The following is a 22,138-nucleotide window of genomic DNA, read 5'->3' on the forward strand; positions in this document are numbered from 1 at the left end:
ACACACACACCTTTATACACACACTCACCTTTATACACACACACACACCTTTATACACACACTCACCTTTATACACACACTCACCTTTATACACACACACACCTTTATACACACACACACCTTTATACACACACTCACCTTTATACACACACTCACCTTTATACACACACACTCACCTTTATACACACACACTCACCTTTATACACCTACACTCACCTTTATACACACACTCACCTTTATACACACACTCACCTTTATACACACACTCACCTTTATACACACACACTCACCTTTATACACACACACTCACCTTTATAAACACACTCACCTTTATACACACACTCACCTTTATACACACACTCACCTTTATACACACACTCACCTTTATACACACACACACCTTTATAAACACAATCAACGTTATACACACACTCACCTTTATACACACATACTCACCTTTATACACCTACACACACCTTTATACACACACTCACCTTTATACACACACTCACCTTTATACACACACTCACCTTTATACACACACACACCTTTATACACACACTCACCTTTATACACACACACACCTTTATAAACACAATCAACGTTATACACACACTCACCTTTATACACACACTCACCTTTATACACACACTCACCTTTATACACACACACACCTTTATAAACACAATCAACGTTATACACACACTCACCTTTATACACACACTCACCTTTATACACCTACACACACCTTTATACACACACTCACCTTTATACACACACACACACCTTTATACACACACTCACCTTTATACACACACACACCTTTATAAACACAATCAACGTTATACACACACTCACCTTTATACACACACTCACCTTTATACACACACTCACCTTTATACACACACACACCTTTATAAACACAATCAACGTTATACACACACTCACCTTTATACACACACTCACCTTTATACACCTACACACACCTTTATACACACACTCACCTTTATACACTGTGACGGCGCCGCGCCCGCCACCGCTCGCTCACAGAAAAGCGCCGCTCCTTGACTCCCTCCTTTCCTGTAAAAACACGCCCAGCGGCGATTCAGCACCCTGGACAGCGGCGCCTGCGCAGGGCGGAAGCCGATCAGCACCACGGCCAGTGCCGCTAAATTAGAGCGCAGGGCGGAGTGGGAGAAAGCGCGCCAAAATACTCTGGGCCAATCAGAAGCGCCCTTAAACCCTTCACCCTCCAGCAGAGCAACACAGCAGAGACATTAGCTCTGCCGGCCACACAAGGCGAGGAGGGCTCCCTACTGGACTAACAGGTACCCTATGTGTTGTTTCCCGGCAGTTCGGACCGAGAGAAGCACCGTTTGGAATCACTAACACCCGGCCTCCCTCCTGACTCCTTCAGGCCTGGCCAGGACTCTGCTTCTGTCCCCTACTCCTTCACTCTGTTTCAGGGAAGGAATTGCCTTAACTGACTCTCCTCTTTTGTGCTCTTTTTTTTTTCCTTCTCTTCAAGCCCAGCAATCCTCAGTTCTTCCTTCCTTGCCTTCTTTTGTTGTTGGTGATTAAATGCTGGCATTGACCTGCTACCTGGCTCTGTGTGTTGCTCTCTGTCCCTGCTCAGCGCGCTACACTGGTGGAGCATGCGGGCAGAGGATGCCGAACAGGCCTCAGGGGTCAGCTTGGAGCATATCCTGAAGCACCTGCTGGAGACAAGCATCCACCAGCAGGAGGCCATTAGGGAGCTGACCCGGGGCCTGACAGTCGCCAACGAAAAGCTAAGGGAGCTCTGGAGAGGGCCCCAAGCGGCAGCAATTCCACTCCCAGACCCAGGCCATGCAGCCCGGCGCCTCCTCACAAAGATGACCGAAGAGGATGATGTGGAGGCCTTCCTTGAGACCTTCGAGCGTACCGCCGAACGGGAAGGCTGGCCGCGAGGGGACTGGGCCGACGTGCTAGCCCCTCTCCTCACAGGGGCCGCCCAACTGGCTTACCACGCCCTCAAGCTGGATGAAGCACACAACTATGAGCTGGTGAAGGTGGAAATCCTCGCCCAGGGCGGCCGGTCTCCAGTCAAAACGGCAGGGGACTTCCATAGGTGTTCTGCAGGTGGAGGGAGTAAATACCCACCCAGGGGACCAGCTGCCTGCAGCATTCTTCCTCATTAAGGGGGGGTTGCTATACTACCACTCTGAGCGCCGTGGCAAGCTGTGCAACCTGCTAGTGGTTCCTCGCTCCCGCGCCACTCTCCTTCTACACCTGGCCCACACACACCCACTGGGGGGCCACCTGGGCCCACGGAACACTCTAGAGAAGCTGAAGGACCACTTCACGTGGCCCGGGATGCTGGCAGAGGTCCAAGGCTTCTGTCGGGCCTGCCCCCGATGCTAACAGATGGCACCCCAGAAGCCAGCGCCGGCTCCCCTCATACTGCTCCCCATCATCGGCGTCCCCTTTGAGCGTGTCGGCATGGACCTTGTAGGGCTGCTATTGAAGTCAGCCCGGGGGCACGAGTATATACTCGTGATGATGGTCTACACCACCAGATACCCCGAGGCAGTCCCACTCCGAAAGGCCACCTCCCGCAACATCGCTAGAGAGCTCCTCACACTCTTTAGCCGTGTGGGAATCCCGAAGGACATCCTCACTGATCAAGGTACGCTCTTCACCTCACGGCTAATGGCAGATCTGTGTCAGCTCTTACAGGTCAAACACCTGAGGATGTCTGTCTATCACCCACAGACGGACGGGCTGGTGGAGCGGTTTAACCAGACCCTCAAAAGGATGCTGCACCGGGTGGTGGATGAGGAAGGGAGGAACTGGGATCTCCTCCTCCCCTACGTCCTCTTTGCCATCTGTGAAACGCTCCAGGCCTCGACAGGGTTCACACCATTTGAACTCCTGTTCGGGCGGCGACCACGAGGACTGCTCTATGTGGCCCGCGAAGCTTTGGAGGGTCAACACTCACCATTCCACTCGGTGATTGACTACATCCAGGACATGCAGGCCAGAATAGACCGGGTAGGGCCTATCGTACAGGAACATATGGAGACAGCCCAAAGAGACCAGCAGCAGGTCTACAACCGACCGGCCCAGCCCTGGGAGTTCCACCCAGGGGATCAGGTGATGCTCCTGCAAGTTGCACCGCCTGCAAGTTCCTGGCCAAGTGGCAGGGCCCCTACACAGTCATCAAACTGGTTGGGCCTGTGAACTACCGCCTCCAACAACCAGGTAAGCGTGCAGACACACAGCTGTACCACATCAACATCCTAAAAAGATGGTTGCCGGCCCAGCTGGTTGTGTCTGCATTTGCTTCTCCTGCCACAGACCCCCAGGAGCGCCCCCTAGTTGGGAGGGGAGAGGAGCTCTTGCCAGCCCAACAGCAAGACCTCACAGAGCTTGTCGACCAGTTCACTGACGTGTTCTCAACCACCCCGGGGCTCACACAGTTGGTACAGCATAAAGTGAAGACCCCTCCCGGGGTAGTGGTCCATCAGTGGCCTTACCGGGTCCCCGAGGGCCGCTGCCAGGCTATAGAGGAGGAAGTGGAGCGGATGCTGAGAGACGGGGTCATCGATGAATCCACCAGCCCCTGGTCCAGCCCCATTGTAGTGGTGCCCAAGCCTGATGGGTCCCTTCGTCTGTGCAATGACTTCTGGAGGCTCAACTAGATCTTGCAGTTTGACTCCTACCCCCTGCCCCGGGTGGACGACATCGTGGAGAGACTGGGAAGAGCCCGGTTTGTATCCACCCTGGACCTCACCAAGGGTTATTGGCAGGTAGCCCTGGCCCCAGACGCTTGGCCCAAGACCGCCTTCACCACCTCCGGTGGCCACTGGCAGTATCGGGTCTTACCCTTCGGTCTTCATGGGGCCCCAGCGATGTTCCAGCACCTTATGGACATCATCCTGCGGCCCTACAAAGCCTTCGCTGCCGCCTACCTGGACAACGTCCTCATACACCCCTCCACTTGGTCAGACCACCTCTTCCAGCTGAGGGAGGTATTGGGCAGCCTCTGGAAGGCAGGGCTAACAGCCAACCCCCGTAAGTGCCACCTGGGGCTGACCGAGGCACAGTACCTGGGCTACTGCATTGGGCGGGGTTGCTACGACCCCAGGAAAAGAAGGTCGAGGCCATCAGGGAGTATCCCCAACCCACCACCAAGAAACAGGTACGAGCATTCTTGGGGCTGGCAGGATACTATCGGCGGTTTGTCCCTAACTTTTCCTCTGTAGCTTCCCCCCTTTCAGATCTCACAAAGAAGGGCCAACCAGACTGGGTGCTCTGGATGGAAGACAGCAGAGGGCCTTCCAGCAGCTGAAAGTGGCGCTCACCAGTCGCCCGGTGCTCCGAAACCCTGATTTCCAGCTCCCCTTCACCCTCCACGCCTCCGAGACAGGGCTTAGCACGGTTCTGTCCCAGGTATTTGAAGGAGAGGAGCACCCGGTCCTCTACACCTCAAGGAAGCTGATCCCGGCAGAGGAAAAACTATGCGTCAGTTGAATGAGAAGCCCCGGCAATCAAATGGGCCGTCAAGGAACTGTGCTACTACCTGGCAGGCCACCACTTCATCCTGGTCACCAACCATGCGCCCCTGCAGTGGATGGCCAAAGCCAAAGACGCCAATGCGCAGGTTACTAGGTGGTTCCTCCCATTGCACGACTTCTCGTTCCAGGTCCAGCACAGAGCCGGGAGCCAACATGGGAACGCAGATGGCCTGTCTCACGCCCACTCCCTTTGGGGCCGAAGATCGCCACGGAAAAGGGGCTCGGAGCTAAGGGGGGGGGTGCCCTGTGATGGCGCCACGCCCGCCGCCGCACACACACAGAAAAGAGCTGCTCCTCGCCTCCCTCCTTTCCCGGAAAAACACCCTGGACAGCGGCGCCTGCGCAGGGCGGAAGCAGATCAGCACCACGGCCAGTGCTGCTAAATTAGAGCACAGGGAGGAGTGGGAGAAAGCGCGCCAAAATACTCTGGGCCAATCAGAAGCGCCCTTAAACCCTTCACCCTCCAGCAGAGCAACACAGCAGAGACGTTAGCTCTGCCGGCCACACAAGGTGAGGAGGGCCCCCTACTGGACTAACAGGTACCCTATGTGTTGTTTCCAGGCAGTTCGGACTGAGAGAAGCCCCGTGTGGAATCGCTGACACCCGGCCTCCCTCCTGGATCTGTACCAGCCGCCTCCTGACTCCCTCAGGCCTGGCCAGGACTCCGCTGCTGTCCCCTACTCCTTCACTCCGTTTCAGGGAAGGAATTGCCTTAACTGACTCTCCTCTTTTGTGCTCCTTTTTTTCCCCTTCTCTTCAAGCCCAGCAATCCTCAGTTCTTCCTTCCTTGCCTTCTTTTGTTGTTGGTGATTAAAAGCTGGTTCTGTGTGTTGTTCTCTGTCCCCACTCAGCACGCTACAACACACACTCACCTTTATACACACACACACACACTATTAATTTATATCAGTTACTGAACCTACTGAGGACACAAGATTCTAAAATGAGCTCATAAAATCCTAATGTGTGTGTGTGTGTGTGTGATGTAGGTGATTTTATCACACTCTTAATTCTCTATATTGATTTATATTTAAATAAAATAGATAAAATAAATATTTCTGCACATAAAGCTTCATTTTAAAGCTACAGGTAAACATGAGGAAATAGTTAAATGACTAATACACACGAGAAACATTACAAAAAAAGTTTTAAAAAAATAATTTATTGACATTTTTTGAACACACTGTCTCTGTACAACACACAGTGGTTTAACTACACACTCTCTTACACTCCATACACGTGTGTGTGTGTGTGTATGTTTGTGTTCCTGCTGAAACTGAATTAGGGGTTTCACTGTTATTCCAGTCTAAACACACACACACACACACAGAGTGCTCTGTTAGCAGTGTGAATACTGAAGCCTTCAGTAGAATGTTATAAAATCCGCTCCAATCTGTGAACAGATCCATCATTAAAGCAGGAATAAGGAAGCAGGTGTGTCTCTGGGTTTCAGAACATGTTCACACTCAGCCTGAATAATCCGGATCAATCAGCCTGAATAATCCAGATTGATTAACGCTTGGTCTGAGGTGTTTTCTTCTGGTGAACATATAGAAGATCTCCAGCAGAACCAAAGATCTGTGTGAATTCTGGATGAGATGCCTGAGATGCTCTGACCTCTAACACACACTTTCCTGGAAGATCTTCTCATTAAATCAGTCTTCAGACTCATGTGGGATTAAACACCATGATCAGGCAGGAATTAACACAAGGGACACTGGGACACTTATACAGGGACACAGTGAGATGGACACAGTGACTCAGGGTACAGTGACTCAGGAACACTGTGACTCAGGGACATAGTGACTCAGCAACACTGTGACTCAGGGTACAGTGACTCATGGTACAGTGACTCAGCAACACATGGACTCAGGAACACTGTGATTTAGGGTACAGTGACTCAGGAACACTGTGACTCAGGAACACTGTGACTCAGGAACACTGTGACAGGGTACAGTGACTCAGGAACACTGTGACTCAGGAACACAGTGACTCAGGAACACAGTGACTCAGGAACACTGTGACTTAGGGTACAGTGACTCAGGAACACTGTGACTCTGGAACACAGTGACTCTGGAACACAGTAATGTATGGATGCAGTAACTCAGAGACACATGGTGCATGTCCTCAGTGTGTATGTGTGTGTTATATTATCCTCCAGGGGATTGTGGGTATTTAAGTGTTTTCATGGGGGTGGACACCAGCTGGTCAGAGGGTACAGGAAACAGTGTAGTGTTTTAAACCTGCAAAAACAAACACACAATAAAATCAGTCCCAAATCTAATTACTGTATCTGATCTTATCATTGGCTTACAATCTCATTATATTGTCTGATTATATCATCAGATTACAGTCTGATCTGATTAAATGATCTGATGACTATAACTTCTGTTTATGCTGAACAGTGTCCTCACGTCACATAACCACCAGACTCATATCACATGACCACCACACTCTGATTATATCACACTGTCTGATTATCCAGTTTAGATATGATACCTTAGACATTGTAATAGTCTGATTCTAATCTGATTACAGCCTTAACACTCAGATGATATTAATTGATTTGATTATCTGATTATAATGATATAATCTTAAATATGATTATACTGTGTTTAGGTATCTGACTGTATAGTCTGATCATGTCTGATATATTCTTATTAAGCTCTCTGTATATTTGATTATATAGTCTGATTAAATTCTGACATCTGATTAAAGCATAAATTCTGATTATATGTATTTGATGCCACTAACATTATTAGTCTGATCATATGATTATGATAGTCTGATTATACATAGTCTGATTATGATACATAGTCTGATTATGATACATAGTCTGATTATGATATATAGTCTGATTATGATAGACTGATGTATTATCTGAAGATAATAATGAGATCAGACTGAAGGACAGATGTTACCTGGAGGGATCGTCCTCTGTACTGAAACCTCCCATCAGCCACACACTGTTCATCTTATTCTCCAACAGGCCATAACTCAGAGTAACCTACACATACACACACACACACACACACACACACACATATGCACACATGCATTCACACACACACACACACATATGCACACATGCATTCACACACACACATATGCACACATGCATACACACAAACACACACACACACACACATATATTCACACATGCATTCACACACACACACACACACACACATATGCACACATGCATACACACAAACACACACACACACATATATTCACACATGCATTCACACACACACACACACACACACACACATGTGCGCACACACACACACACACACATATGCACACATGCATTCATATACATACACACACACACACATATGCACACATGCATACACACACACACACATATGCACACATGCATTCACACACACACATATGCACACATGCATTCACACACACACATATGCACACATGCATTCACACACACACATATGCACACATGCATTCACACACACACATATGCACACATGCATTCACACACACGTATGCACACATGCATACACACAAACACACACACACACACATATATTCACACATGCATTCACACACACACACACACACACACACACACACATATACACACATGCGCGCACACACACACACACACATATGCATACATGCATTCATATACATACACACACACACACACATATGCACACATGCATTCACACACACACATACACACATGCACGCACACACACACACACACACACACACATATGCACACATGCATTCATATACACACACACACACACATATGCAGGCATACATTCACACACGCACATACACACAGACATCAGTAGAAACATCAGCATCAACATGGCTGCTGTGAGTGAATGTGAGTGAAGTGCTCTCCTCTGATTGGCTGCTGTGTGTGAGTGTGAGTGAAGTGCTCTCCTCTGATTGGCTGCTGTGCTCTGACCTGTGTGAGGATCTGTGCAGGTGTGAGCAGCAGGAGGTTCTCCAGGTGAGAGTGGAACAGCTGACTGTGGATCATGGACACGCCCACTCGCTTCTCCACAATGAATCCGATCACACAGTCATCAGGAAGTCTGATTACAGCTGAGGTGTGTAATAACCTGGAGCCGCTGCAGACACACACACGCGCACACACACACCTTCATAGATGCTTCCTTCTGTCAGTGAAAAATAAATAAATTCTATACTATAGACGTGTAATTTAATCACACCTCGCCCATGGAGCCATCTTCTCTGCCAACTTCCTGTTGAGACAAAACCCCGCCCCTCCTGTAGCGAACCAGAACTGCACATCACGCTGAAAACACACACACACACACACACACACGCCAACCTCTTGTTCAGTAATCAGAAATAATTACTCTTTATATTTGGAAATTTTATTATATCTTTTCATGTGACAACACTGAAGAAATGCCCCTCTGCTCCAATGTACAGTAGTGAGTGTCCAGCCTGTATAACAGTGTAAATTTACTGTCCCCTCAAAATAACTCAACACACAGACATTAATGTCTAAACTGTTGGCAACAAAAGTGACTACACCCCTAAGTGGAAATGTCCAAATTGGGCCCAATTAGCCATTTCCCCTCTCCAGTGTCATGTGACTCGTTAGTGTTACAAGGTCTCAGGTGTGAATGGGGAGCAGGTGTGTTAAATCTGGTGTTATCGCTCTCACACTCTCTCACACTGGTCACTGGAAGTTCAACATGGCACCTCATGGCAAAGAACTCTCTGAGGATCTGAAAAAAAGAATAGTTGCTCTACATAAAGATGGCCTAGGCTATAAGAAGATTGCCAAGACCCTGAAACTGAGCTGCAGCACGGTGGGCAAGACCATACAGCGGTTTTACAGGACAGGTTCCACTCAGAACAGGCCTCACCATGGTCCACCAAAGAAGTTGAGTGCACGTGCTCAGTGTCATATCCGGAGGTCGTCTTTGGGAAATAGACGTATGAGTGCTGCCAGCATTGCTGCAGAGGTTGAAGGGGTGGGGGGTCAGCCGGTCAGAGGGGTGGGGGGTCAGCCGGTCAGTGCTCAGACCATACGCCACACGCTGCATCAAATTGGTCTGCATGGCTGTCCCAGAAGGAAGCCTCTACTAAAGATGATGCACAAGAAAGCCCACATACAGTTTGCTGAAGACAAGCAGACTAAGGACGTGGAATACTGGAACCATGTCCTGTGGTCCGATGAGACCAGGATAAACTTATTTGGTTCAGATGGTGTCAAGCGTGTGTGGGGGCAACCAGGTGAGGAGTACAAAGACAAGTGTGTCTTGCCTACAGTCAAGCATGGTGGTGGGAGTGTCCTGGTCTGGGCCTGCATGAGTGCTGCCGGCACTGGGGAGCTACAGTTCACTGAGGGAACCATGAATGCCAACATGTACTGTGACATACTGGAGCAGAGCATGATCCCCTCCCTTTGGAGACTGGGCCACAGGGCAGTATTCCAACATGATAACGAGCCCAAACACACCTCCAAGACGACCACTGCCTTGGTGATGGACTGGCCAAGCATGTCTCCAGACCTAAACCCTATTGAGCATCTGTGGGGCATCCTCAAATGGAAGGTGGGGGAACGCAAGGTCTCTAACATCCACCGGCTCTGTGATGTCATCATGGAGGAGTGGAAGAGGACTCCAGTGGCAACCTCTGAAGCTCTGGTGAACTCCATGCCCAAGAGGGTTAAGGCAGTGCTGGAAAATAATGGTGGCCACACAAAATATTGACACTTTGGGCCCAATTTGGACATTTCCACTTAGGGGTGGAGTCACTTTTGTTGCCAATGGTTTAGACATTAATGGCTGTGTGTTGAGTTATTTTGAGGGGACAGTAAATTTACACTGTTATACAGGCTGGACACTCACTACTGTACATTGGAGAAGAGGATCGTTTCTTCAGTGTTGTCACATGAAAAGATATAATAAAATATTTACAAAAATGTCAGGGGTGCACTCACTTCTGTGAGATATTGTGTATATATATATATATATATTGTGTGTGTGTGTGTGTGTAAGGTAACTTGTATCTTCAGGATAACTCTTACAGTCTTGTTGCTAGGCAGCAGCTCCTGGGCTTCGATTGGTTGATTCAGACTGGGTTTACCCACATACACGTCTCTGTCCAATGAGAATTCAGAGAGGAGAGAGAGCAGCGCACCTGGATTCAGGTAGTTATCATCATCGACATGGCACAGCCACCTTGCATTACACACACACACACACACACACACATACACATGTCATCCACTAACACCAAACATTGTCTCCTCCAGTGTAAAGCACTGAGGTTATTTGGGATGAAACCTCAGGCAGCTCTGATGTATCAGTGAGAAAAAGGAGTAGTGAGTGAGGGACGACAGAAATGTCCTGGATCAACGTTAGCTAAACAGCTACAGCGCTAACGCTACACAGAGCTAACTCGCTAACTCAGGGCTCCTTCAGTGTGACACACTCACTTTTTATTAGATGCCATGAAGTGATCATACTCAGCAGCCATCTTACAGGAGAGAGCCTCACGAGTGTGTTCAGGAGAACAGCTGGTGACAATGATGTTGAACCCTACACACACACACACACACACACACACACACACACACAACTCATGGAAACTTTTGAAACTTTTGACTCTTAACTCATATGGGGTGTGTGTGTGTGTGTTACCTCTAGAGCTGATCTCCTTGTCTGTGATATCTGTGAAGATATATGTCTGTAAACACACAAATTACAGACAGACAGACAGACAGACAGACAGACAGACAGAGATGTGACTCAGTTATTATCCCGGAGTAAACTCATGTTGCTCTCTGAACTGCAGCTCACACACACTTTATATAGCAGAATAAAGAAGTGAAACTTTACACACTCACACAAACATACTCACTCACACAAACTCTCCCTCACACACACTTACTCACACACACACACACACACACACACACACACTAATTCCAGTCAAGTTTCTTTTTCTTTAAATGTTATACTAATCTTTATTTTATTAAACACATTATGTCTCAGTTGATTATTCTCTGATGTGTGTGTGAAGTGTTTCTGATTGTGTGTGTGTGTGTGTGTGTTATAGTCACATTGTTTCACTTCCTGTAGCTGTAACTTCCTTTCTCATGAGTTTCCTCTGTTTTCACACACACACACATATGCACACACACACACACACACACACACTCACTTACACTCATGCAGATATGCAACAGTGCGCAAACACACATATACCATGAACACAAATCTACACATAACTCACTGACACAAATCATTCATCTGATACTGTCGGTCTCCCTGTCTGTCTGTTTGTCTGCCTGTCTCCCTGTCTGTCTGTTTGTCTGCCTGTCTGTCTGTCTGTCTGTTTGTCTGCCTGTCTGTCTGTCTGTCTCACAGTGTGTATGAAGGGCACTTACCTAAGGGAGAGTGGACACTGTGTACACAGGGGCAGATTAATCTGCTGGCCCCTGGGCAGACATGTAAGCACTAAGTGAACTGCAGGAAGTGGAAGTCATGTGACACAGGGGATAAATCTGATTGGCTGAATGAGGAGATATGTATGTGATTATCAGTGTGGTGCTCAAATATATATAGAGTCACTAAGTGCCTCATGTCAGAGATAAGAGGGGGTGGGGGGCCAGAGAGAGAGAGAGAGAGAGAGAGAGAGAGAGAGAGAGAGAGAGCTCTGTACAGTATGTGTGTAAGTACTGACAGTGCATCTGTTCAAAGGTATTGGCGCCCCTCTACACCACCCACTAATAGATTAATGTGTGTGTGTGTGTGTGTGTGTGTGTGTAAGCCTGGATCTTAAGAGAGAGCTCACGTGCTCTTTAGTCTTGGAGATCCAGGTATCCAGCAGGAGCGCGAGGCGGTTTCGGTGGTTGTGTCTCGTGCTCTTCACCGCGATGAACACGTCCTCGAGCTGGACCCTCCGCTGTCCTCGCGCGCCGGTCACAGTAGAGATAGGGGAGAAGGGGATGGAGGTAAAAGAGGAGGAGGAGGAGGGTGGCTTCTTCACGCGCGCTCTCACGTTTCCGTTCAGCAGGTGCGAGTGCAGAAAGGCGACGACGATGAGGAGCGCGAGCGCGGCCACCGGAACCGCGCGGCTCGGCTTCCATCTCAAGTGCATTTCTAAATAAAGGGCTTTATTTCATGATTGTTTTTAGAATTTCGTAATTACAAAAAGTTAATCTTAATGAAAACCTTTAAAAAAGTTTTTTTTTAAAAAAACGAAGCTGGTGGCGCGCGAGATCAAACAGGGAAATGAAAAAAGAAGAAGAATAAAATAAAGTGCGCGTGCCGTGGAGTTGCTTCATCCACTATCCAGATTAAAACATGTAAAACCTACCCTAAACTCTGAAAAGAACACAGCGCACTTCCTGTGCTGTCAGTCATCACTTCCCTTTAATCATCATTTCCTTTCTCCATCACAGCGCGCGAGAGCAGGTTGATGATGGCGCGCGCGCACAGTGTGGCTCTCATAACGGAATTCTGCCTGTGTTCTGCTCTGAACTGAAATAAACCGGAAGTCGAGTCCGTTATCTGTCTGCACGTGGAAGAGCATCATCACTTTTAATCAGTTTCTCTCTCACTCTTTCACTCTTCTGTAGTGTGTGTGTGTGTGTGTGTGTGTGTGTGTGTGTGTGTGTGTGAAAACACTGAAGGATCAAAGCTTTCTTCTTCTTTCACATTATTTTGTCTGGAACAAAAATCCGCTCTTATTTTATCAATAAAATATTTTACACTTTTTTCATTATTTAAAGAAGTGGTATAAGGTGAAAATCCCTCTCAACAAACAAAAATGACATAACAAAATAAAAAATAAACTATGTCAGTTATTAACATTTATTAACTTAAATAATATATATATATATAAGAACCTATTAGTGTTCTATTTATTTATTTGTTTTTTTGTTTGTTTTTTTTGTTTGTTTTTTATTTTACTTTCATACTTCTAGCTTAATGATCTGTCTGTGTAGAACTGGTTTAGAAATCTTTATCCTTCTCACCTGCTCTGGACAGCTGCTCTGGACACAAGCTCTGGACACAAGCTGTAGAACATGGCTTACATGTCTGACAGCATCTCCTGATATTTTCTGAAAGCATGCTGATGACTGGTGTAACCGACAGAGATGGTCAGAGAGGTTCTCCATCACTCCTGCCTCCTCATTTGTCTATGGCGTGTCACATGACAGCTGTGGCTCCTAGTCTCAGCCCTTACTGACTTTCTGTCCTGCAGCCTGAAGGTTTTTCACCTGCTTCTCATTGCCATGGTAAATGATCTTCCTTCCTTCCTAACTCAGCATATGTGGTATTTGGCAGTATAATTATCAATAAGGAAACAAGACAGAATTAGCGAACATCCATCTGGTTTATTACTTAACACGCTTCACCTCTTCTTTTCCTCCTCCCCTCACATCCAGTTTAACTACACAGTCCAGAGTTCCTATTTCAAAATAGTAGTCACAATGCAGTTACTCATGAACACAACATTTTCCCCTTTTTTAAGAACATCCCTGTAATTATTAATCCGAAGCACATTCGTTTTGTAGCTGTAACTGGTCTTTGATTCTCAAGTATATAACACTATAACACATATCTGATAACAGTAGTGATGCAGACCATACCAATTCTGTATCATTAGAACTTATTAAATCAAAATGGCACAACTTGGTAGCATACCAATGAACGACAATCAACGATGGTGCCGGATATTCTGTTGTTTCAGGAAAGCGGCAAAGGCAGCAGATGTAAACTGGATGCCGTTATCAGTAACGATGCTCAATGGATTGCCATAACGACTGAATACAGATGAGAGAAATTAAATCACAGCACTTGTAGTAATAGTGTGAGCAAAGGAGACCTCAGGCCACTTCCTGTAATCTACCTAATCAGTCAATGTTATAGCAAACCTGCAGTCAGATGTGGAGGTTTCAAATGGCCCGACTATATCCACAGCTACCTTCTGCCATGGTCCATCTGGCAGCGGTACTGGCTGAAGAGGGGCAGGATGCGATTTCACCGTTTTGTCATTGAGTTGACATACGTGACAAGAACGAACAGTGTTGTGAACCTGAACATCCATTCCTGGTCACCAATAAAGATCACGGAGATGCTGTTTAGTTCTCACCTCCCCTTGGTGCCCTTCGTGCGCTATAGAGACCAGCGTAGAGTGAAGAGCAGCAGGTGCTATCAGCCGTGAACCCTGGAAGATGAAGCTATCCTTGACAGACAATTCCAGTCGCAGCTGATAGTATGGCAACAAGTCAGCATTCAGTCCCTTGGGTGAAGGAGGCCAGCCATCAGTAATCTGTGCACGAAGTTTGGTTAGTACAGGACAAGAAGCACATGCAGCAGCAACATCAGTAGCAGACAGAGAAGTACAAGTGGCAGACAGAAATGCAACAAACTCTTCATCCACATCATCACCAGCATCATAAGCCAGATCAGCAGCATCATCAGGTAAGGGCACAGGTGACAGGTAATCAGCAGGGGCATTTTGGGAACCTGGACAGTATACCACATCATAGTTAAATGACATGAGGCGTGCAGACCACCTTGCTACACAGAGTCCAGCACGACCAACACCTTTAGTGGTAAGTAGGGTTGTCAGGGCCTGGTGGTCCATACGTAGAGTGAAACGACGGCTCCATAGGTAAGTACGCCACCTTTCTATGGCCCACACACATACTAGTGCTTCCTTTTCAACTGTGGCATATTTATGATCAACAGCCGTCAGCATGCGTGAAGCAAACGCTACAGTACGTTCAATGCCATCTGGACTAACATGGGAGAGTATGGCACCCAGGCCATAATCAGAAGCATCTGTAGAGACAATGGTATGCAGTGTGGGGTCAAATAATGCCAAGGAGCAGCTGCTTGCCAGCAATTGTTTCACTTTGATAAAACATTGTTCTGCCTCTTTTGACCAGCTGAACCCAGTAGGTATGTAGGTATGAGCGCACTGGAGCTAGAACAGTGGCAAAATCCGGGATGAACTTACTGTACCATGACATGGGTCCAATAAGGAACGCAAAGTAGGTGCATTCGAAGGTGCAGGAGCATTAAGTTACTGCCTGTACTCATGACCTAGCCAGGCGAAGGCCCTCTGGGGACACAGTATGGCTTAAGAACAGCAGACTGGTTTGCTGAAAACGGCACTTGTCTTTGTTGAGTTGTAACCCAGAGACTTCCAAATGCTGTAAGACCTCCTGAAGTGTTCTGTCATGTGTAGGCATGTCGCATCCATGGACAATAATATCGTCCAATTAATTTTCGACCCCTGACAATCCAGCAAGGATGATACTCATCATCTTCTGGAATACTGCAGGTGCTGAAGCTAACCCATAAGGAAATCGGCAGAATTGGTACAGTCCATCATGGTAATAAAGGTAGTGAGATCGCGACTGTCCTCATGCAGCAGCACTTGATAGTAAGTGTTAGCCAGGTCAATAGTGGTGAAGACAGCAGAGCCTTTGAGAAAAGTGAGCAGTCCATCCATGTGTGTCAATGGAAAAGTATCCATGATTACTGCTTTATTTGGCCCTCTGAGGTCCACACACATCCTGATATTTCCTGACTTTTTCTGAGTAACAACAATTGGTGAGACCCATGCAGAAGCGTCAATGCTGCTTGTAAGCTACTCAATTCCTCTGACACAGCACTTCACACAGAAGGGGGTAGATGGTGAAGTTTTTGACGCACTGGCATGACCATTTCATCCAGCTTTACATGGTGTACAAAATTTTTTAGCACATCCAAAATCGTTGAGTCAGCAACAGTGCACTGTAACACAGGAGAAGCAAGCTCAGGAAGGGAATCAGAAGGCAACACTTGATTATTCTCAATCCTCACTTGCAGTGCAGACATTAATCCCTCCCCATTAGTGGTGTGCCTTGTTCCACGATGAAGAATGTAGCAAAAGCTGTGTGGTCATGTAACAAAACGTTCGCTGATAAACACCCGACCACTGGGATTTGAGATTTTGAGTGAGTCACCAGCCCGGCTGTCAGTTGTGACAGTGCAGCATCACTGAAATGGCATGCATAAGTACGGTAAGGCAAGATCGAAATGGAAGACCCGGTGTCAACCACCAGATTCACTGTACAGATCTGATCAGCAGAGGTGGATATAGTTACTGTACTTGTTATGCTAGGTAAGCGAGCTGTATGTTCTGTGTACAGAACAGTAACTTCTGGTAGTTCAATTTCATGTACCTCACACATGTTTGACTACGCAGATCGACACAGTTTAGCATAATGTCCAGTCTTTTTGCACTTTCTGCATGTTGCAGTTGCAGCAGGGCAGTTTGCAGCGTTAGCTAAGTGTGCCTCTGAGCCACAGTGAAAGCAGGACCATTTTTTCCCCGCGTGAGCAGAATTGGGCATGATGTGCTGTGGTTTCCCCCTCCTCCGCTTTACTACATGCTGTACTGCCTGTATGGAAGCGATAGCTTGGTGAGGGTTTGAGATTGATTTAGCCTGATCGGCAGCTGATTCAATCTGACTCGCTATAGTAATGGCTCTATCCAGCGTGAGATCTGTTTCAAGTTAAAGTCTCTCACGTATTCGTGGGCTAAGCATATTTTCCACTAACTGATCTCAAATCATCTCATCAGCACCGGCACCGAATTCACATGTGACAAGTTCTCACAAGGCAACAAGGTATTGTATAACTGTCTCGTGAGGCACCTGGGAGCGTTTACGGAAGGCGTGACGTTCAGCTACTATGTTAGCTTTTGGCACAAAATAGGCTTTTAGTGCATCCTCCGCATCCTTATAGGTCATACCTACATTAGGCAGTGAGTAGAAAATCCGCTGCCCCTTTGTGCCAAGGCAGTGAAGCAGGACAGCTCTCCGTCTTTCGTCCAACTAGGAGTTCCCTGTTGCATCGATAACGCATAGGTAGGTTCCAAAGATCCGCAACCACGTGCTGAACAGCATAGTAGGTTCGCTGGGGAAAAGCAGAAAAAAACTAGGAAAAGGCACATTAGCAACAGCCATCTTCACGACCAAATTAGCAGAAAAAGAAAAAAAATTAATCCTCGTCGCCAATTTGTGGTATTTGGCAGTATAATTATCAATAAGCAAACGAGACAGAATTAGCGAACATCCATCCGGTTTATTACTTAACTCACTTCACCTCTTCTTTTCCTCCTCCCATCACATCCGGTTTAACTACATAGTACAGAGTTCCTATTTCAAAATAGCAGTGCAGTTACTCATGAACACAACAGCATGGCTTAGCACAAGGTCCAGAAACTTAGAGATGATCTGCTGACCTACAGAGGACGTGTCTCTCCTGACCCCAGCATGCACAGCATGATACCACAGCACCCACACAACCTCCAGACCCTCAGAGATCAGAGCCGGTGATGTGTCCGTGTTGACCTTCACTAAATCCAGTGAGACACGAAGACAGTTAGGAATCTGAGGTGTGAGGTGTTTATGTAGATGACCAGTGTGCTGTGTTTATGTATTTGAGTTAATGTACTTTTACATGTCCGCCACTGGACGGCGCTGCAGATGTCAGTATAGAGATGTGAGATAATCAAGGAACTGAAGAAGATGGTTGTTGCCCTTAACCTGGTGATGCTCCTTCTGCTCTCACCTCCTCAAGGACAAAGGAAAGGTGGGAAGGAAACACACACACACATTCTGCACCTTCATGCCACTGCTGTCTCCATGGAGATGAGTGTTAAAGCTGTAGTGCTGAAGGTTGAACAGATCTTCAGGTGTAGAGGTGAAGTTTGGACCATTCACAAGAGGTTTATTAACAAAATAGAGCAAAATGGAAAAATCACCAACAGAAGGCCAGTCCTAGACATGAACAATAATCAGAGGACATACAGGATCCAAAAACATAACCAAAGGCTTAGTCACAGACTGGAAACATGGTCTACACCACAAGGAACATAGACAAGAAGAACCCAGAGATAAGATAAGATAAAACTTTATTGATCCCACAGTGGGGAAATTTAATAGTCACAGCAGTTCAACAGACAGTTACCATGCAGGTTTTTAATCTAAAGATAGAAAGAACGAAATTTAAAAAAGACAGATAGTAAATGAAAAGAATGTAAAAATATAAATTGTATAATTTATGTAAAAATTATAAGAGAAAATAAATAAATAAAATAAAAAATATTGCACAATACAAATAATAATAAACTAATAACAATACAAATAGTAAAAGAAAGTAAGATTATATAAAATTATAAAATATAAAATTATAAAATGGTAAAATATTGCACATTGGAACATCACTGTAATGCAGTGTTGTAAAGTCTGACAGCAGCTGGTATGAATGACCTGAGGTAGTGCTCCTTCCTAGCAGTCTGCTGCTGAAGGAGTTACACAGTATCTCCACAGTCCCATACAGGGGGTGAGAGGTGTTGTTCATAATAGATCTCAGCTTGGCAAAAATCCTTCTCTCACCCACCTCCTCCACCAGGTCCAGTGGGCAGCCCAGGACAGAGCTGGTTCTCCTAACCAGCTTGTTCAGTCTCTTCCTGACCAGATCTGTACTGCCTCCCACCCAGCAGACTACGGCAAAGAGAATTACGGAGGCCACCACAGAATCATAAAAAGTCTTTAATAATGTTCTGCACACTCCAAAGGACCCTAGTCTCTTTAGCAGGTGGAGGTGACTCTGGTGCATGTGTGTGTGTGTGTGTGTGTGAGCTGAGAGCTGGACTGGGTTCAGGGTGTGTTTATTGTGTGGTTATTGTGTGTTTATTGTGTGGTTAGCACTCGATGGCTGCTGCTACACCAAGAAGGACAAATCCAGCATCCAGGTCCTCAGCTTGGAGGAGATGATCAGGTGAGACTCGTCACGTCAGGAGGCTTTTATTATCAATTACAATGTATATAACTGGGGCAGTACAGGAAACAGGAGCCTGAGACACAGAGCTACACAAAACTACACAAAACACAGAACTACAAAAAACTACACAAAACTAGATGAAACTCAAAGCTACACAAAACTACACAAAACTCAGAGCTACACAAAACTACACATAATTCAGAGCTACACAAAACAGTGAAAATGGAGAATAAACAAACCTGGCAGATTGTTCTGAACACAGGACTGAGTTCATGAAAGTCTTGGGTGTGTGCCCATAGAAAAACAGCTGAATTCTAACACTCAGAAAGACCTTTTATTTGGGGTAAAGTGACTGATGTGCCTAACGTTTTTCAGCAGAGCCTCTGTTTCACTGAATAATCAATGACTATTCATGAATATGTAAGACCTATTGACACCTGGCTCAGGTGACACCAGGTTTCCCCAGGACTCCTATTGATGTCTCAGCTGTTCGCACCTATACATTCAGATTCCTCCTACAGAAACAGGGTACACTGAGGCCAGGTTTTGTTGAGAGAAACTCCAAAGGACCCTAGTCTCTTTAGCAGGTGGAGGTGACTCTGGTGCATGTGTGTGTGTGTGTGTGTGAGCTGAGAGTTGAACTGGGTTCAGGGTGTGTTTATTGTGTGGTTATTGTGTGTTTATTGTGTGGTTAGCACTCGATGGCTGCTGTTACACCAAGAAGGACAAATCCAGAGTCCAGTTCCTCAGCTTGGAGGAGATGATCAGGTGAGACTCGTCACGTCAGGAGGCTTTTATTATCGATTACAGTGTATATAACTGGGGCAGTACAGGAAACAGGAGTACAGAGCAGTATACAGCAATACACAGCAGTACACAGCAGTACACAGCAGTACAGAGCAGTATACAGCAATACACAGCAGTACACAGCAGTACACAGCAGTACAGAGCAGTACACAGCAGTACACAGCAATACAGAGCAGTACAGAGCAGTACACAGCAGTACAGAGCAGTACAGAGCAGTACAGAGCAGTACACAGCAGTACAGAGCAGTATACAGCAATACAGAGCAGTACAGAGCAGTACACAGCAGTACAGAGCAGTATACAGCAATACACAGCAGTACACAGCAGTACACAGCAGTACAGAGCAGTACACAGCAGTACAGAGCAGTACACAGCAGTACAGAGCAGTACAGAGCAGTACACAGCAGTACAGAGCAGTACACAGCAGTACACAGCAGTACACAGCAGTACAGAGCAGTACACAGCAGTACAGAGCAGTACACAGCAGTACACAGCAGTACAGAGCAGTACACAGCAGTACACAGCAGTACAGAGCAGTACAGAGCAGTACACAGCAGTACAGAGCAGTACACAGCAGTACAGAGCAGTACAGAGCAGTACAGAGCAGTACAGAGCAGTACAGAGCAGTACACAGCAGTACACAGCAGTACAGAGCAGTACACAGCAGTACAGAGCAGTACACAGCAGTACACAGCAGTACACAGCAGTACAGAGCAGTACACAGCAGTACACAGCAGTACAGAGCAGTACACAGCAGTACACAGCAGTACAGAGCAGTACACAGCAGTACACAGCAGTACAGAGCAGTACACAGCAGTACAGAGCAGTACACAGCAGTACAGAGCAGTACACAGCAGTACAGAGCAGTACACAGCAGTACACAGCAGTACACAGCAGTACAGAGCAGTACACAGCAGTACACAGCAGAACAGAGCAGTACACAGCAGTACAGAGCAGTACACAGCAGTACAGAGCAGTACAGAGCAGTACAGAGCAGTACACAGCAGTACAGAGCAGTACACAGCAGTACAGAGCAGTACACAGCAGTACAGAGCAGTACAGAGCAGTACAGAGCAGTACAGAGCAGTACACAGCAGTACAGAGCAGTACACAGCAGTACAGAGCAGTACACAGCAGTACAGAGCAGTACAGAGCAGTACACAGCAGTACAGAGCAGTACACAGCAGTACAGAGCAGTACACAGCAGTACACAGCAGTACAGAGCAGTACACAGCAGTACAGAGCAGTACAGAGCAGTACAGAGCAGTACACAGCAGTACACAGCAGTACAGAGCAGTACACAGCAGTACACAGCAGTACAGAGCAGTACACAGCAGTACAGAGCAGTACACAGCAGTACACAGCAGTACAGAGCAGTACACAGCAGTACAGAGCAGTACAGAGCAGTACAGAGCAGTACACAGCAGTACAGAGCAGTACAGAGCAGTACAGAGCAGTACACAGCAGTACAGAGCAGTACAGAGCAGTACACAGCAGTACAGAGCAGTACAGAGCAGTACACAGCAGTACACAGCAGTACACAGCAGTACAGAGCAGTACACAGCAGTACACAGCAGTACAGAGCAGTACACAGCAGTACAGAGCAGTACAGAGCAGTACAGAGCAGTACACAGCAGTACAGAGCAGTACAGAGCAGTACACAGCAGTACAGAGCAGTACAGAGCAGTACAGAGCAGTACACAGCAGTACACAGCAGTACAGAGCAGTACACAGCAGTACAGAGCAGTACACAGCAGTACACAGCAGTACAGAGCAGTACACAGCAGTACACAGCAGTACAGAGCAGTACACAGCAGTACACAGCAGTACAGAGCAGTACACAGCAGTACAGAGCAGTACAGAGCAGTACACAGCAGTACACAGCAGTACAGAGCAGTACACAGCAGTACACAGCAGTACAGAGCAGTACACAGCAGTACACAGCAGTACA

The 22,138-nt window shown here is 46.8% G+C and overlaps 1 protein-coding gene across 1 annotated transcript; it reads right to left on the bottom strand.

Moving 5' to 3' along the window:
• Positions 1-5,705: 5,705 nt before the first annotated feature.
• Positions 5,706-13,039, bottom strand: mfng (MFNG O-fucosylpeptide 3-beta-N-acetylglucosaminyltransferase). Its single transcript, XM_058382111.1, has 9 exons — positions 12,906-13,039; positions 12,381-12,688; positions 11,225-11,270; positions 11,020-11,122; positions 10,609-10,762; positions 8,774-8,859; positions 8,506-8,671; positions 7,481-7,566; positions 5,706-6,802 (listed from the first exon to the last, which is right to left on the bottom strand). The coding sequence occupies exons 2-9, from the start codon at positions 12,684-12,686 to the stop codon at positions 6,745-6,747; spliced, it is 1,005 nt and encodes a 334-aa protein (XP_058238094.1). The 5' UTR covers positions 12,687-12,688; positions 12,906-13,039; the 3' UTR covers positions 5,706-6,744.
• Positions 13,040-22,138: the final 9,099 nt, after the last annotated feature.

Source organism: Hemibagrus wyckioides, linkage group LG27, assembly GCF_019097595.1.
Source record: "Hemibagrus wyckioides isolate EC202008001 linkage group LG27, SWU_Hwy_1.0, whole genome shotgun sequence".
Taxonomy (NCBI): Eukaryota; Metazoa; Chordata; class Actinopteri; order Siluriformes; family Bagridae; genus Hemibagrus; species Hemibagrus wyckioides.

Excerpts from the sequence above, each read along its gene's own strand:
- mfng (XM_058382111.1), bottom strand. The coding sequence starts at position 12,686 with ATGCACTTGAGATGGAAGCCGAGCCGCGCGGTTCCGGTGGCCGCGCTC. Across the intron at positions 11,123-11,224 it reads CAAGGAGATCAGCTCTAGAG|GGTTCAACATCATTGTCACC; the intron begins GTAACACACACA and ends GTGTGTGTGTAG. Across the intron at positions 6,803-7,480 it reads ACAGAGGACGATCCCTCCAG|GTTTAAAACACTACACTGTT; the intron begins GTAACATCTGTC and ends TTGTTTTTGCAG.